Source organism: Pieris rapae, chromosome 15 (assembly GCF_905147795.1).
Source record: "Pieris rapae chromosome 15, ilPieRapa1.1, whole genome shotgun sequence".
Classification (NCBI taxonomy): Eukaryota; Metazoa; Arthropoda; class Insecta; order Lepidoptera; family Pieridae; genus Pieris; species Pieris rapae.
In genome coordinates, this window is record NC_059523.1 from 5,227,086 (window position 1) to 5,243,483 (window position 16,398).

At 33.3% G+C, this 16,398-nt stretch overlaps 2 protein-coding genes across 4 annotated transcripts; both read left to right on the forward strand.

Moving 5' to 3' along the window:
- Nucleotides 1-723: 723 nt before the first annotated feature.
- LOC110992278 (juvenile hormone acid O-methyltransferase-like) lies at nucleotides 724-16,254 on the forward strand. 3 transcript variants are annotated; one of them, XM_045631315.1, is made up of 4 exons: nucleotides 724-1,136; nucleotides 14,567-14,738; nucleotides 15,208-15,316; nucleotides 16,010-16,254. In XM_045631315.1, the coding sequence occupies exons 1-4, from the start codon at nucleotides 781-783 to the stop codon at nucleotides 16,189-16,191; spliced, it is 819 nt and encodes a 272-aa protein (XP_045487271.1). In that variant the 5' UTR covers nucleotides 724-780; the 3' UTR covers nucleotides 16,192-16,254. The 3 variants fall into 3 exon arrangements, with proteins under 3 accessions (XP_045487271.1, XP_022113723.2, XP_022113718.2); XM_022258031.2 differs by lacking the exons at nucleotides 14,567-14,738; nucleotides 15,208-15,316; nucleotides 16,010-16,254 and adding exons at nucleotides 1,461-1,632; nucleotides 2,123-2,231; nucleotides 3,589-3,798 and having other exon boundaries at nucleotides 727-1,136; XM_022258026.2 differs by lacking the exon at nucleotides 724-1,136 and adding an exon at nucleotides 12,741-13,231 and having other exon boundaries at nucleotides 16,010-16,206.
- On the forward strand, nucleotides 4,462-9,392 carry LOC110992275 (juvenile hormone acid O-methyltransferase-like). Its single transcript, XM_022258029.2, has 4 exons — nucleotides 4,462-4,741; nucleotides 7,573-7,744; nucleotides 8,066-8,174; nucleotides 9,027-9,392. Exons 1-4 carry the CDS (start codon nucleotides 4,491-4,493, stop codon nucleotides 9,200-9,202), a joined length of 708 nt encoding a protein of 235 aa, XP_022113721.2. The 5' UTR covers nucleotides 4,462-4,490; the 3' UTR covers nucleotides 9,203-9,392.
- Nucleotides 16,255-16,398: the final 144 nt, after the last annotated feature.

A 16,398-nucleotide genomic window follows, 5' to 3' on the forward strand; every position in this document is an offset into this window, starting at 1 on the left:
GTCTGTGAGAATAGCACAAATTTGGTTTAAGCAATCAATCCGGAAATTTTACCAAAAATGCACGTCGCTCTGGTCGTCCTATTCCGGATAAAATGGATGCCATTTTTGAAATAGTGGAGCAAGATCAGCATATCAGTAGTTACGACGTAGTTAAAGAACTGGGAAGGTCTTGGTCAAAGGCCGTTCAACTTCACAGACTGTGGTGGAAGGTGATGCTGTGTGTGTGGTGGGATCGGAAGAGCATTATTCATTATGAGCTTTTACCACAGAGCAGGACCATCGAACTTGAACTCTTCTGCGAACAACTGATGAGATTAAAGAAAGAAGTTGAGGGTAAGCTGCTGGAATTTATCAACAGGAGTGTGGTTTTTCATGGTACCAAAATGGTACAAAATGGTACCTACGTATTTAGTTAAATGTAAATAATAATAAAACATATAGTTAATTTACTTAAAAAATGCAAAGAAACTTTTTTATCAACCTATTACTTACAATATTGAGTAAAATAATGCTTGACACATCTGCTTAGCCAAATAGCCGGGGAGAGAGGCTAACCTGATGATGAATGATAGTGTCCGCCGCCCATGGACACTGACATTGCCAGAAGGCTCGGAAGAACAATATGCATAAATAATCCCATTTTGTTTAAATGTTCAGGTTAATGTGAATTCGCCTTTATTCTGACGATAACATCTAACCTTTACTCAGCGGTCAGGTAGACCTGAACACTGCGCAAACGCTATCAGAAATTAGCCGTAAACGCCGTAGCACGCACGAACAATGCTTAACGTCAAATTGTACAATAAATCGAATGCTCTACAGAAGACTAATGCAATGAAGTATCTAAAAGAATATAAGAATATAATCAATTGGAAAATGGACACAACGATACTAGACATTGGTTGTGGCGATGGAAGTTTGACATCAAAAATATTCAAAGAATTAATTCCTACTTGCAAGAACATGACAGGCTGTGACATAAATGAAGATATGATACGGTTCGCAAATAAACATTACGCTTCGGAACGTCTTAATTTCACTACTCTTGACATAGAGGGCGTGCTGCCCGATCAGCTAAGGGAACGTTTCCACCACGTCATTTCCTTTTATACTTTAAACTGGTGTCTTCGTCAAAAGTAAGTTTCATGGCAATTATAATTTTTAATATTTGGCAGTTGCAACATGTCATCTATATATCTTTTTAATTGTATACCTATAACTGATCAACTATGAAGTACCTTAATTTAATAAGCAAGATAAAAGTGCATTTTCCTGTATATTCAGTACATTCTGGAGGTTATATATTTTTTTAATGGATTTAAAGTGAAATGAAAGCACATTGTGCTTGAATCTTATCATTGTATTTTTGTATCGTTATTTTATGTTCGCACAGCAAAGTTATATTTATTTTCGGCGGAAACATCATTTAGATATATATATTTTTTATGTTGATTTTACAGAACTGCTTTCCAGAACATATACGATATCCTTAGAGACCAAGGAAGTTGTTTCGCCACTGTCGCAACAAAAGTATCATTATTCGATGCATACAGGAACCTTGCTAAAACCGAAAAATGGAAGCCATGGGTTATTGACGTTGAAAGATATATATCTCCATACCATGACAGTCAGGTATGCATAAAATAATGTGATTCACTAAGAATTCTAAAAAAAATCTTAATGATCAAATGTTTAGTGATCATTTGTTTTTTTCTAATATGCGAGTAGATCTCTTCTCTGTTTCACATAACCGGGGAACTATACCCTCAGTGATGAGAGAGATGCCCGCAGAAAAAAATAGGATTCGAAGCTTTTTTTTTATAGAACAGGGGGCAAACGGGCAGGAGGCTCATCTGATGTTAAGTGATACCGCCGCCCATGGACACTCTCAATGCCAGAGGGCTCGCGAGTGCGTTGCCGGCCTTTTAAGAATTAGTACGCTCTTAAGTAATTAATAACCGTGGTCTATACGCCCGTATGTCAAAAATGCACTTGGGTACTAAGGAGGTTTTAAAGTATGAATCGCCATTTTAATTGTCTACCGATTAAATGGTATTTAAACGCGAACGCAATCTACAAACTTGAAATTACTCTGTTTAATTAAACAAAAATTTGTTTTTAGGATTCCCTTAAAGAAATGGAACAATTATTATGCAAAATTGGATTTACTATTACAAAATTAGAACACAAGATAATATCTCACGACTACGAAAATCAAGAGAATTTAAAAGGTAGGTTTTGTTGTCGAGAGCGGTTTTATCAACTTTAGACTTAAGCTAGGTAACACTAAAAATGTTTAGAAAATGAAAAATGGCGGAGGATGGTCCTGCTTCGAGGGCACTGCTGTCGATTTTTTCCAAAACAACAGGCAAGCAGCGATTTACATACCTGTCTGCAGTAACTGTCCTTCCATCTTGCAGCACAACCGTCGCGAAATGATCATTCTGACCAAAGAATGTGGCAATCATTTTCTTCCTTTATTTATCATAGTTGACCGATCCTCGAAAGGAAACACCTACGAAGCTGATTGTCTTTTAGGTTTTCAGGTTCGTAGCAACATATCCAGCTTCCATCACCTGTGACGATGTCAAATACAGCATTTGAACCGCCACCGTTAAACTTATCATTTGGCGACATCAGTCCATTCGAAGGTGTTTCTGGTCGTCGGTTAAAGTATGGCGAATCCATCTGGTACAAGCTTCCTGACGTTGAAATCTTCGTGTAATATTTTTTGAACTTGACTCATACCAATGCCTAGGCTTGCCCGTATCTGCTGATAGATCACTCTCTTATCTTCCTCTATATTGCGTTGCATAGCACTGATGTCTTTTCCAGTAGTCGCTGTTAAAGGACGTCTCTCACGCGGATTAACATTGAGATGGTTACGTCCACGCTTAAACTCGTTAAACCATTTGTAAATAGTGGGCACGAGATGGGGCTTCATGATGAAATGATCTGATTGATGATGCACCCTATCATAGCTTTTTTGTTGAGTAGGCCCACAATGAATTGACCGAAAATTTTCTTGCGTTAGGTTCATTTTCAAGTGTATCAAGAGTTTAAGATTTGCCGCCAATACACAAAAACAAATGACAAATAATTGCAATATATGTATGTACTCCATTAGGTTACCAAAGATTTCTAAAATTGTAATTCAAAAAAGTTTTCATTAGCAATGTCCCTTACTGGCCAGTTTAAACATTTTCAGTATCACCCACGTAGTAGCAAATAAAAAAGAAACATAAGCCACCAATGTACATAGTGTATGTACAATCCAACTTATTATTGAAGATGTTTTAAGTCTCTCTACAACGTCTCGCGTGAGGGTACTATGAATGTGTCAGGTACAGAAACGAGCACAACTCTGACAGCGTATTTGGTAAATGTAGTATCTGGGTTTACGATTATACACGATTCACTTGCGTTTCCTTCGTATTTGACTTAATTTTCTCTCCAAGTTCAAATAAGAATAGATCATCCCTTAATATTACGTGATAAATGTGCCTAAAACGGTGAACATATACAAGTTACTCGTCTCCTTTGAGTCCTTGGGAAAATTCAAATAAATAATTGTACAATAATTTGCAGGTGCACTAATGTCTGTGGTGCCTTTCAAGATCCCGGATGAGTTACATGACGAGTTTTTTGCAGACTTAAGCATGGAAATGCAGATGTTTGACACTAAAAAGTACAGTTGCAAAAAATCTACTAATGATTTTGTCTTTAACGTGCAAATACTCGTTTTATATGTTGAAAAAAAGTAGTAATGTAGGGATACGTTTTTATTAATTGAAATGTAACTTTGAAAAATAAAATACAATTATTGAAATACATACCTCTTTTATTTTTTATTTTGTTTAATATTATTCTTGTTCGTTTTTACAATAAGTTCTAAAAAGACACAGTTGACTGATGTGTCTAGCTTAACCAATTGGTGATGAAAGTTTGAAGGCAAACTTAATTCTGAAACATTTCAAATATCACCATTAAATTAAATCTTATACATTTATTTTCCCGTTTTTTCATCATTATTGTTTGTATCATTTATTATTCCATAAAAACATAGCAATTGCTTACTACTACTATTATAATTAGCTAGCTGGCATTCCAATAAGCCTCGCAAATTCAATGCCGGTCTATAATAATCATTTATAAACAACAATAACAACTATAGCTGGTAACTCAAGATTATTGATATAATTGTTAATGTATATTCAGTTTCCTATCAGCTTAACATGACACAACAGATTAAAGTAAAAGTTAATTCGTAATATACATAAATCATCCCATTTTGTTTTATGTTCAGATTATAGTGAATTCGCCGCTTTCTGACGATAACATCTAACCTTACTACAAGACCGTTGCGCAGACGCTATCAGAAATTAGCCGAAAAGCACGCACGAACAATGTTTAACGTCAAATTGTACAATAAATCAAATGTTCTGTATCTAGAAAAATATAAGAATATAATTAATTGGAAAAAGGACTCAATGATCCTAGACATTGGTTGCGGCGATGGAAGTTTGACATCAAAAATATTCAAAGAAATTTTTCCTACTTGCAAGACCATGATAGGCTGTGACATAAGTGAAGATATGATACGGTTCGCAAATGAACACTATGCTTCGGAACGTCTTAATTTCACTACCCTCAACATAGAGGGCAAACTGCCCGATCAGCTAAGGGAACGTTTCCACCATGCCATTTCCTCTTTTGCTTTACACTGGTGTCCTCATCAAGAGTAAGTATATCGCAATTATATTTTTTTAATATATGGTACGGGCTACACGGCATCTTTTGAAGGGTTGGATCTATAATTCAATTCTTTGAATTTGATGATACTGAGTATGTAGGAGTCTCGGGGGACGTTGATTGGAACACCCCGGTGCTATTTGGAGTAATTTATGCTGCCGAAGTTGCATCTAAGTATTTCTTTTTATATTTTGTACAATATATTGAAATTTGTAAACAATACGCCATTTTAAACTTTTCTATTTGTTACTAGAGATGTGACATTCTCCGTCTAAATTTACTCCGTTTAAATCCGGTTTTTTAATTAATCGATTGTTTTTAGTATAAAAAATCGTAATTTCGTGTTGATAGATATTAGGTGAAATCCTTTAATTATATTAATTTAATTTATTTAAAACCTTAGCATAATCATATGTTCATAATTAATGTGTACATATGTTTTTGAATTAAAATTCCATAATTATAATATATGAGCGAAATCCACAATATTTGAACATATTTCAAATTATTTTTACGCATTTTATCTTATTTCAAATGACTACGTAAATTATCTAGCTTTTTAATATTGTAAGCGAACATCAATCCACAAACCCAAATATTTACGATAAGATAAACCATGGTCGTTTTGTAACATCTAATAATGTACTTTGACTGTTAATCGACTTCAGTAATCTTTACTGCAATGATGCAAACTGTTTTGTACATGTTTCATAAAAAGGTAGATATCTTGTGACAATTTAACACATTTTCATAAACCGAAAGGAAAGCAACATACTTTATGATTATTGCATAAGAATATTCAAGGTTGGTGGTTGTAGGTTCTCGATTACTGGAATACTTGTTTCTAGAAAAAACCAAGTTCGATATTATTTCAAAATCACACTCAAAAATATCTTTATTCATATAGGTAAACATGTACACTTATGAATGTCAAAAAAAACAAATTAAATTAATTGTAAATTTACATTTACAACCAGTTCGCAAGTCAAGGGCGTAGAGCGGGTAATTTGTTTAACTGAACATTGGTTTATCATCAGATAATGTCTATTTATTATAAAAATTATTGGTTAGTTAGCTATTTCAGCTGGAAGCGTATGATACACGGTGGATAATTAATATGAATAAAAAAATCTGTTAAATATAAAGAAAGAAAAGACATCGGATTGTCAGTTGAAAATTTCATAGAATTGTCTTATCTCGAGTTTAATTAGCATGTTGTAGTATGTGTTTACAGATCTACAGGTTTTTAGAAACTATCTGTATTTTATTCGGTAAATTTAATAAAAATACCCTTTCAACAGCAGCACTTATATATAGTCTGTAAACATAAGGATTTTTCTATTGAAACTTTTAAATTTTCATGTGAGATATTTTCTACTCTTAAATTCCGAAAGATATCTACCCACCTTTAGTCGAGTTCTATTTTCTCATAGTTCAATTTCTTCAATTCTTCTTTATTTAAATATAAATTATTCTTTGAAAATGTTCAACGAAAAAAATTTCATTAATAACAATGTCTTTTACTTCCTTCATTAGAACTTCTTCTACTTGATTTGGGACCCTAATGAGTTCCATGCGGAATTTTTTACTAGTTAAAATCACAATTTATTGACATTGTTCCAGAAAAGACAAAAAGTATTTGCACCAAGTGTTTATTTAGTTACAGGTATTCATAAGAGCAGGGATAAACTTTTTGAACTGTAGGCCTAAGGCAACATGTAAATAATACAAACTTTCAGCAGCATATTGCGAAATTAAAAAAAATTTAAAATTGTGAACAAAATTGCTTAAGCACTCTATATTAGTAATAAAATAAAATCAGCGGATAATAAATAAAAACTACCTAGCAAATAAAAAAATAATGAAACAGGTTAAAAACAGCGTGATACTGAATTTAATTTAGAAGCTGCACATGGCCCAATGAACTCAAATGTAGAAATATCTTTTTATTTTAAATTCATCATCCGCACTTTCTTTGGCGTTATTTAGGAAGAATGTGTTTTATGAGTGAAACACATTAAAGTGGACCAATTTTTCAAATTCGATGACAGTAAAGAACCCAATAGTTATATGTCAATAATTCTGCCTGTTCTCAGTAAGGTTTTGAAAAGGTAATGCTTAAACAAACGTTATGTCACTAATAAAATATCCATCTTTCATAAACAATAATATGGTTTCAACATAAGGCGTTGTACAATTGACGCCGGTGTCAACCTAATCAAGAACATTTTTAACACCTGGGAGGAAGCAAAAGATACCATTGGAATCTTTTGCCACTTATCGAAGACATTCGATTGCGTAAACCATGAGACAGCTCTTAATAAACTTAGATCTTACTAAAAAGGCAGACAGGTTAAAGTTCAAGTTAGTGGCATAAACTCATCGGGGCCGGGGTCAGAAATGACAATAGGCGTCTATTTTTAGCCCCATTTCTAGCCCCAATTAATTTAAACTAAAAAACGAAACATTTTTTTTTTATTAAAAGTACACTTTGTAAACAAGCATATTACAAATTACAGGATTATATTCAAGATAAGAATGCGTGAAAACATGCTGGTCGTGCTCCATAGGACAATCATAGAAAGTTAACAAAATCAACTTTTGTAACAACTGTATTTTATTACTCTTTAATTAAAAATATTCTACGATTTCGATACTTGTAAATATGTAAGGAACGTGTATACTAAATAATAATAATATAATTGACCTGCATAATACTTTTATTTTAGGAGTCTACTCTAAGCCTTTTAAAATTATATTTCTCAAAATTTTCGGCGGATACATCAATTTCGCTACATTTATTTTTTATATTATTTACAGAAATGCGTTCCAGAATATATACGATATCCTTAGGAAACAAGGAACTTGTTTCGCGATTATCGCAGAAAAAATATCATTATACGATGCATACAGGAACCTTGCTAAAGCCGAAAAATGGAAGACGTGGGTAACTGACGTAGACAGATATATATCTCCATACCATGACAGTCAGGTAATAAAAAAATTTAATAAACAAAAATGCTCGTAGTTTACATTTATATTATTATTTTTATGTTTCGTGATCAATTGTTTTTTTCTAATGGGCAAGAAGGTTTTCTTTGCTTGCCATAGACGGGGATGCTCAGTGATGAGAGTTGCACGCATATAACATAAACATAATGAAACCTTTATCTCTATTTAGATGTAAAGGTAACAAATTCGGAGATTTAGCGTAATCTTTACTGCGGTTTCTCAAAACTACTGTGTATGAACTAAAGTAAGAATCGTCAGTTTAATTATGTACCGTGTTTAATTAAAAATATTTTCTTCTCAGGATTCCCTTAATGAAATTCAACAATTGTTAGGAAAAATTGGATTTACTATAACAAAATTAGAACACAAGACAATATTTTATGACTACAAAAACCAAGAGAATATAAAAGGTAGGTTATGTCGTGGAATGGGAAAAGAGACGGTAACAAATACGCGAACATTTTTCAAGTTTAGACTTAAGCAAGTTATAGCAAAAAAACAAATATAAGCAATAAATTCTTTAAAAAAGCATGTTATAAGTCTCACTACACAGTTTAATAACATGAGCGTACTTTGAACGTGTCAGTTTCAGAAACAGAACTCTGACAACGCATTTAGTTACCGTAGTATCTGGGTATATAATTATGTCGGAGCCAACTAGCTTAATAAACTGTTCAATTAATAGCCTAGCCGTTGAACTAAACCGCGCCGTTTAACTAATGGCATGAAAGATTTTCAGCTAGTTGATTAAACAGTTAGGCATATGACTTGGATCGATGGCGTTTCATTACTTTTATTTTTCATTTAAATTTACTTCCACATTCTGCCACTCGCAAACTCGAAACTAAACTCTTCAAACTGTCAATATTGCGTCGGCAAACAATAACTTTGATGGTGTTTTCCAAAGTTTCATGAAAAACAACAAGTACAATGGAAGAGTGTAGAGGCAATAATAATGTGAATTTGACTCAAGCAATTTAATTTTAAAAGAAATATTTATTGTCAAAATATATACTTTTTTATTTCTACCAAATAATGGCACTATCGTACGAATGCCCTTAGTTATAACAAAGGCTATGGCTGAATATCTCTCAGGCAGTTAGTTAAACGGTGGCGTTTAGTTAAACGGCTAGGCAGTTAATTGAATAACTAACTTAGCTAGTTGGCTGCAACATATAGACGATTCATTTCGTACATTTCCACGCACAGTTATAGTAACACTCATTCAAAGCTATTGCCATCTAATGTGCCATTATTTTCAGATGCATTAATGTCTCTGGTGCCTTTCAAGATCCCGGATGAGTTAAATGACGAATTTTTTATAGATTTAAGCCAAGAAATGCATTTGATTGACGCTGAAAAGTACAAATATAAAAACTCCACTAAAGATTTTGTCTATAACTTACAAATACTTGTATTATATGTTGAAAAGAAGTAAAAATGACTGGATTCCTTTCTTTAGCAATTGATATGTATTTTATATTTATTGAAATAGACAAACATATATTTTATCTCCCTCTTCTCTTGTTTTGTATAACTTTATTTGTGTTTGTTATTACAATAAATTCCAAAAAGACATAGATGACAAATGTGTCTAGCTTAATCAATTTGTTAAGTAGCAATGGAAATAACGATTATAAGCAAAAATGTATCATATAGGCAATAGGTTAATCAGATAACTAATAGACAAAAATATACATTAATATTCTTTTTCATTTACGTAGTACGAGATGACTTCGCTCGTTGGTTATTTGCTAAAAACCCATTTTTTTATGTATATAAGTAAGAGAATGTAAATCTACCTAGTTGCCTATCAAAATTTGGCGAAATTATTTTGAATTGATTTTTGGGAAAACTTTCGTTCACTTGTTATTTAAATAAAATATTGTTTACATGATTGCAATATAGTCAGTTTTTTTTTCGTTACACAAAAAACAAACCATTACATCATATTTCACATGACATCTTAAGTAATCATTAAAATTAATTAGAAACAAAGATTTGTCTTCTATCAGAAGGAGGCATGGTGAAATAAGGGCAAGCACTAGCATACTCGTGGGAACAACAAGCAAATACACAGTCGAAATAACTAACATCACCGTATACACGAATTCAAGTACGACCAGTAAGCACCCGTTGACGAGTATGACGCATGGCCAAGTTAAGAATAATAATTATAAGAATTAATGGAAGACGCCAGAAGCAATGACATTTATGGAAGCATAATGTAATAATAATAATACTAATTATACTTGTCTGTGCTGCCGTTTAAGATCCCAGATTAGTTACATGACGAGTTTTTTGCAGGCTTAAGCTTGGAAATGCAGATATTTAAAATCTACTAATGTTTCTGTCCTTGACTACAAATACTCGTTTTATATGTTGAAAAATATTGTTGTTTTCTTTTTTTTTATTTGTAAAATTTTATTTATGTTCGATATTACAATAACTTCAAAAAAGACACAGGTGACTTATATGTCTAAGTCAACCAATCGGTGAAGTAGCAATGGAACCTGTGGGTTCGATTCCCGTAGAAATATCGAACCCAAGAAAAAAGTGTGTGCGTGTAACCTTTACGCGCGATTGAAGTAAAACTTCTTTGGCGTTGACGGCATATAATTAAATAATTAAATATTAACTAATATAATAAATATCACATTATAATTTAATTAGAATTTTTTATTCATGTACTTTACAAAGATTATTCAAATACGAAGGTTGATCAGCACATGTTATTGAACATTATAGAATGTCGCAATCGTTAGAAAATTTATTATTAATTTAAAAAACATAAATCAATAAATACATTCAGAGATTTTCAAAAAACGTAGCAATCTAAAATATTTTTTTTTAAATGGTTGAATTTCTTTTTAATCACTTTACTAGGTATTCTGTTATACAATTTTGTTATTTTTATATAAAAAAAGTACAGATTTTTAAGATAATTAATTTGGTATTAATTTTCTTCTTCTAAAAAGGTAAAATACGAAATTAAGCGAAAAACTGGCCGTATGTATAACAAAAGAAAAGCAAGCTAGGATGGGAACCTTTCCTAGTGGAATTTTAATTTGTCCACATGTTACCAGTATTGATTTTCATTTTAACTAGAAATATACTAATATTAACATAATTATAAGAATCAGTATTGAATAAAACGAGTGAATGCTATCCTAAATACAGTCAAGCCAAGAGACGGACTTAAATCAGTTCAAATAATACACCACTAGATGACGCTGTCCGACCGTGCATGACTTACGCTAGCGTAGTCTTCGCGCACTGTGCCCCCTCGTATATCCACCGGTTACAGGTGCTATAGTCGCGTTTCATGAGAATCGCGACCGGCACACCCTTCTACGTGAGAAACGTCGATCTCCACTATGACCTGGATCTCCCTACCATAGCCCAATGGATGAAGTTGGCGTCCAAACGCCACTTCGACAACGCTAAACACCAACCCATTGGTGCGTAAAATCATCAATTACTACCCCTTCCCGACTAAAAAGGCTCGCAGGAGGGCCCGACACATATTAACGGATCCGGATGATCCAATCACAGTAGCAAACGATAAATTAAAAGCCGCCCGCGCGGCCAATAATAATTAAAGTAGCAATAAACAGACTAGGGTTAAAAACCGCCTTCACCGGGGAAGGCGAGGACCTTTACTTCGTACTTCGCTCACTCCAGTGAGCTTCCGTCCTGCCCTTCAGGCGATTGACCCCCCCGCGACGGCCCAAGCCAAGTTTGAAGGCGGGCTTGATTTCGTTCATCGAAATAATTCAAATTTCACCATTAAATAAAAATTTATATATTTATTTCCCCGCTTTTTCACTCTGCTAGAGCCCACATACGGTGCTTGGTTGGTGGTCAGTGGTTTTCATAGAGCAAAGAAAAATTTGTAAAGCCGGGAGTAAGTCTTTGCTGACAAAAACTAGATTGGCACCATGGCGAATTACATGCGTAACACGAAATAGACATAGCCTACGACCTGTTTTGGTAATTTTTGCTTTTACATTGTGCACTTTGGTTCTTGCAACACAAATTTACCTTAGAAGGCTTAGAAGTTAAAAGAAGCCAAAATGGCGGAAGTTTTATACGAAAGCGGCAAACTTTGTCTTTACCTGCCATAGTCATCTTTTATACCTAAAATATCAAATCACACACATCGGGGTCATCAACTATACGCACTAGTGTGCGTGAGCCGTGCGCCATATAATAAAAGTTTCTAGGCTAGGCTTGCTGAAGGAAAAATTCAATATATAATTATTTAAAACATACGTTTGAAAATTATTCAATGTAGATGTGCAGGGCATGAAGCTATTTATATAGTTACTTACTGACTTTCCTGACTTACCTACATAGCAAACAAAACGGCAGCACGCCGAAAACAGGAGTATTTTCGATCCAATAGAAAAAATGTAATCTAAGCAGTGAATTAAAAAGTGAGTTAAAAATCCTACATCTTGGCATCTAGGTCCCTTAAAACAGCCTTGCTAAGAGATCGTTCCAGAATATTGCTAAAGCAAGCTTTCTGCAAGTCTTCGCTTCCACGGTCCACCATTTCTCGGGACGGATGACTTGATGGCTCACACCTCAAAGGACAAGCCGATCTCTTTTTGGGTTCTACTCGACACTTGACACCAGTTTATGTATCCAAAAAGTATCATTTATTATACCATAAAAATTGCTAAAGAAGCTTGCGCTATGAATTAACCTATCTATAGTATTTCACTATAGATAGCTGAATTCCAATTATATATATAATAATAGGGCCTTTTTAAGTCGAAGTTAGTTGTTAGTCGATGACTATGCGTAATGACGACCGATGCCAGCTATTTTTACTATTATTATTAGCTAGCTGGCATTTACGGAAGCCTTGCAAACAAAATGCCGGTCTATATTAATCATTTACTAACAACTGTAATAGGTAATTCAAGGTGAATTTTTATTTAGTTTCCTATCAGCTCAACAAGACGCAACAAGTTTATTAATTCGCATGCAAAGTAAATTCGTATTGTGCATAGATCATTCCATTTCTTTGAATTTAATCTAACCCTACTATAACACTGCTGCACAGACGCCATCAGAAATTAGCCGAAAAACACGCACGAACAATGTTTAACGTGAAATTGTACAATAAATCGAATGTTCTACCGAAGACCATTGCAATGAAGTATCTTGAAAAATATAAGAATATAATTAATTGGAAAAAGGACTCAATGATCATAGACATTGGTTGCGGCGATGGAAGTTTGACATCAAAAATATTCAAAGAAATTATTCCTGCTTGCAAGACCATGACAGGCTGTGACATAAGCGAAGATATGATACGATTCGCAAATGAACACTATGCTTCGGAACGTGTTAATTTCACTACCCTTAACATAGAGGGCAAACTGCCCGATCAGCTAAGGGAACGTTTCCACCATGCTATTTCCGTTTTTGCTTTAAACTGGTGTCGTCGTCAAGAGTAAGTTTTATCGCAATTTAAATGTTCAATATATGGTACGTGCTTCACGGTATCCTTTGAATTTTATACCTAAGAAACCTTTTGTCCTCCCAAAGTACTCAAACCCTTAATATTTTAAAAAAATCACATAAACTAGATTTTAGATTTTCATAAATGATTTTAAGGGTCATCAACACCTTGACATATTTACATTGCACTTAAACTTTTATCACTTTGAGAATATTAAGAAATATTGATAGGTTTGTAATGTATTTAATAAGTGTTTATAAATGATAACTTTATCTTGTTTGCTAGACACACACATCAGTCAATAAATTATAAATTCACTATTACTTTCGCTTTTATTAACAAAAAAATATTGTCGTCAAGGCTTTATTCCTATAGGAATTATTAATTCAATTTGCAAGTTGTGCATTTAGTGGCATGTTATTTCAATTATTATACAAAATATGCGTGCGTATGTTACAGTATTATATAAAATGTTTTTAAATTGAAGTTTCTTGGAAAAAATTCGACAGAAGCACCGTCGAAGCAGGATCCTTTTCCACCACCACAATGCTCCAACAAACAACGAACAACGAAAGTCATAATAAATCATTGCCCGAAAATTTATTCGCGTTAGACTCATTTTCACTAGTCTTAGTTTTTCATTTGCCTCCAATTCGCAAAAACCAATGACAAATAATTGCAATATAGATACTACATTAAGCGCCTGTTTCACAATGTATGGATAAAGTGCCAAATAGCTATGCAACACATAAATTATTCGAAAGATAAAAGTTCCAAATAAGCTACTTCGCACTTCATGACGTATAGTGCTATCTGCACTTGCACTTGTTCTATGGCTGCATATTAGAAAGCATTATCACATGTATTTCTGTATGTTGATGTTAATCGCATAACTCGAAGATGGCTTGTCGAATTCAAGTATTTTTTTCCTTGGATTCAGTGAAAAGGTTTTATCAAGAGGAAAATTGGATTAATAAATCCAAAAAAAAACAAACTAAAAATTTTGTGGTATTTAATATTTTTACAGCAAATGACACAGCAAAATGTTTAATATGTTGGTAAGTAGCTACCAAAAAATGTTGGCTATGCAAAAATATACAGCTAATTACGTAATGGAACAGCTAAAATAAAAAAAAATATAAAAAAATAGATAAAACCAATTGTGCTGTGTGTGATTGACTTGTCATTGAATGTTTTGCATCTATATTTTAGGATCGCACACCTCATGAACATTACGACAGTGACTCCAGGCTATCTAAAAGTATATTTATTAAAAATCGGTAGAATATATCTAATAATCTACATTTATTGTTGTTGCTTTGACAGAACTGCGTTGCAGAACATACACAATATCCTTAGGGACCAAGGAAGTTGTTTCGCAATTCTCGCAACAAAAGTATCTTTATTCGACGCATACAGGACCCTTGCTAAAACAGAAAAATGGAAGTCATGGGTTACTGACGTTGAACGATATATATCTCCATACCATGACAGTCAGGTATATATAAAATAATTTAATCGACTCTAGCAAAGGCACTCTATTTTTTATTAAAATAATTAGTAAAAATTATAACGAACAAACTTTAATGAAGTCAGATTCTTTTCTATTGTTATTTCTTGCTGGGCGCCCGGAAGAGGTACTAGATGCCCACTGAAGTATTTCCAAACCAATTCGACTTAGGATCCTTGAAGAAAAGCGCGTACCAATTCTTAAAAGGCCAGCAACGCGCTTGTGAGCCTTCTGGCAGAGCGTGCCCGTGAGCGGCGATGTCACCTAACATCAGATGAGCTTCCTGCCCGTCTGCCTCTTGTATCATAAAAATATAAAAAAGGCCCGCCATGTTGAAGTCACTGTGGTTGATTGGAATATTTTTTTCCCACAAGAAGCACTATTCATCTTTATGTGCTACCTATCTACAGACTTGAAATTACTGTTAAGTTAAATTTAACAAAAATATTGTTTTTAGGATTCCCGTAAAGAAATGGAACAATTATTAGGCAAAATTCGATTTACTATAACAAAATTAGAACACAAGAAAATATTTCACGAGTACGAAAATCTAGAGAACTTAAAAGGTAGGTTTTGTCGAATGAGAATACAGAACACACGGTAACAAATTCGAGAACATTTTTATTAACTTTAGACTTAAGCAAGTATTACCACGATAAAGACAAACATAAGCCATGCATGTACTCATGTATGTACAGTCACACCAAAAATCACAAAATACTTGACGATGTTATAAGTCTCACTACACCGTCTCGCGTGAGAACTACTATGAATGTGTCAGGTACAGAAACGAGCACAACTCTGACAGCGCATTTGGTAGTATCTCTGTGCAGATATTATTCTGAGTGAGTTTTCTTAAATTTAAATTTAAGAAATGTATTCAAGAAAAGCTGCGTAAAAAGGCTTAATATAAAGTTGGTGATTATCTAGTTGATAAAAGGGCCTGGCTTTGCTATTTGTTTTAAATATTGTAGGTACCGAGAGTTTTTTACGCCTATGAGTATGGATGCCTACAGGTTCGAATTTAATGACGTGGAATAAGTGATACCATGTATCATTTTATGTTCCAAAATAAACGAAAAATATTCTTTTTTATTTTTATTTTAGTGGATATTTTGCAGAAAATTTCCTATCAAATATGATGGAACGGTCTAGTATAATTTTGTACTCCTCCACAGTTATGGGACGACATAGTATGGTAGGCAGACTCTATTAAAGTTGAGTAGTTTTGTGTCCGTCTAAAATACCATTTTTTTCAGGTGCACTAATGTCTGTGGTACCTTTCAAGATCCCGGATGAATTACATGACGAGTTTTTTGCTGACTTAAGCCTGGAAATGCAGATGTTTGATACTAAAAAGTACAATTACAAAAAATCTACAAACGATTTTGTCTTTAACGTACAAATGCTCATTTTATATGTCGAAAAGAATAATTTCTGAATTCATTGTTTTAGCAATATTAAGTGTTCTCAAAATCAAATGTAACATCAAAATATAAAATACAATAATTTAAATAAACAAACATATATTCTATAAACCTCATTTCTTCTTTTATTTTGTAAAAGTTTATTTATTTTCGATATAACAATAACTTCTAAAAATACATCGATAACAATTAATGTGTGTAACCTAAGCAATTGATGTCTG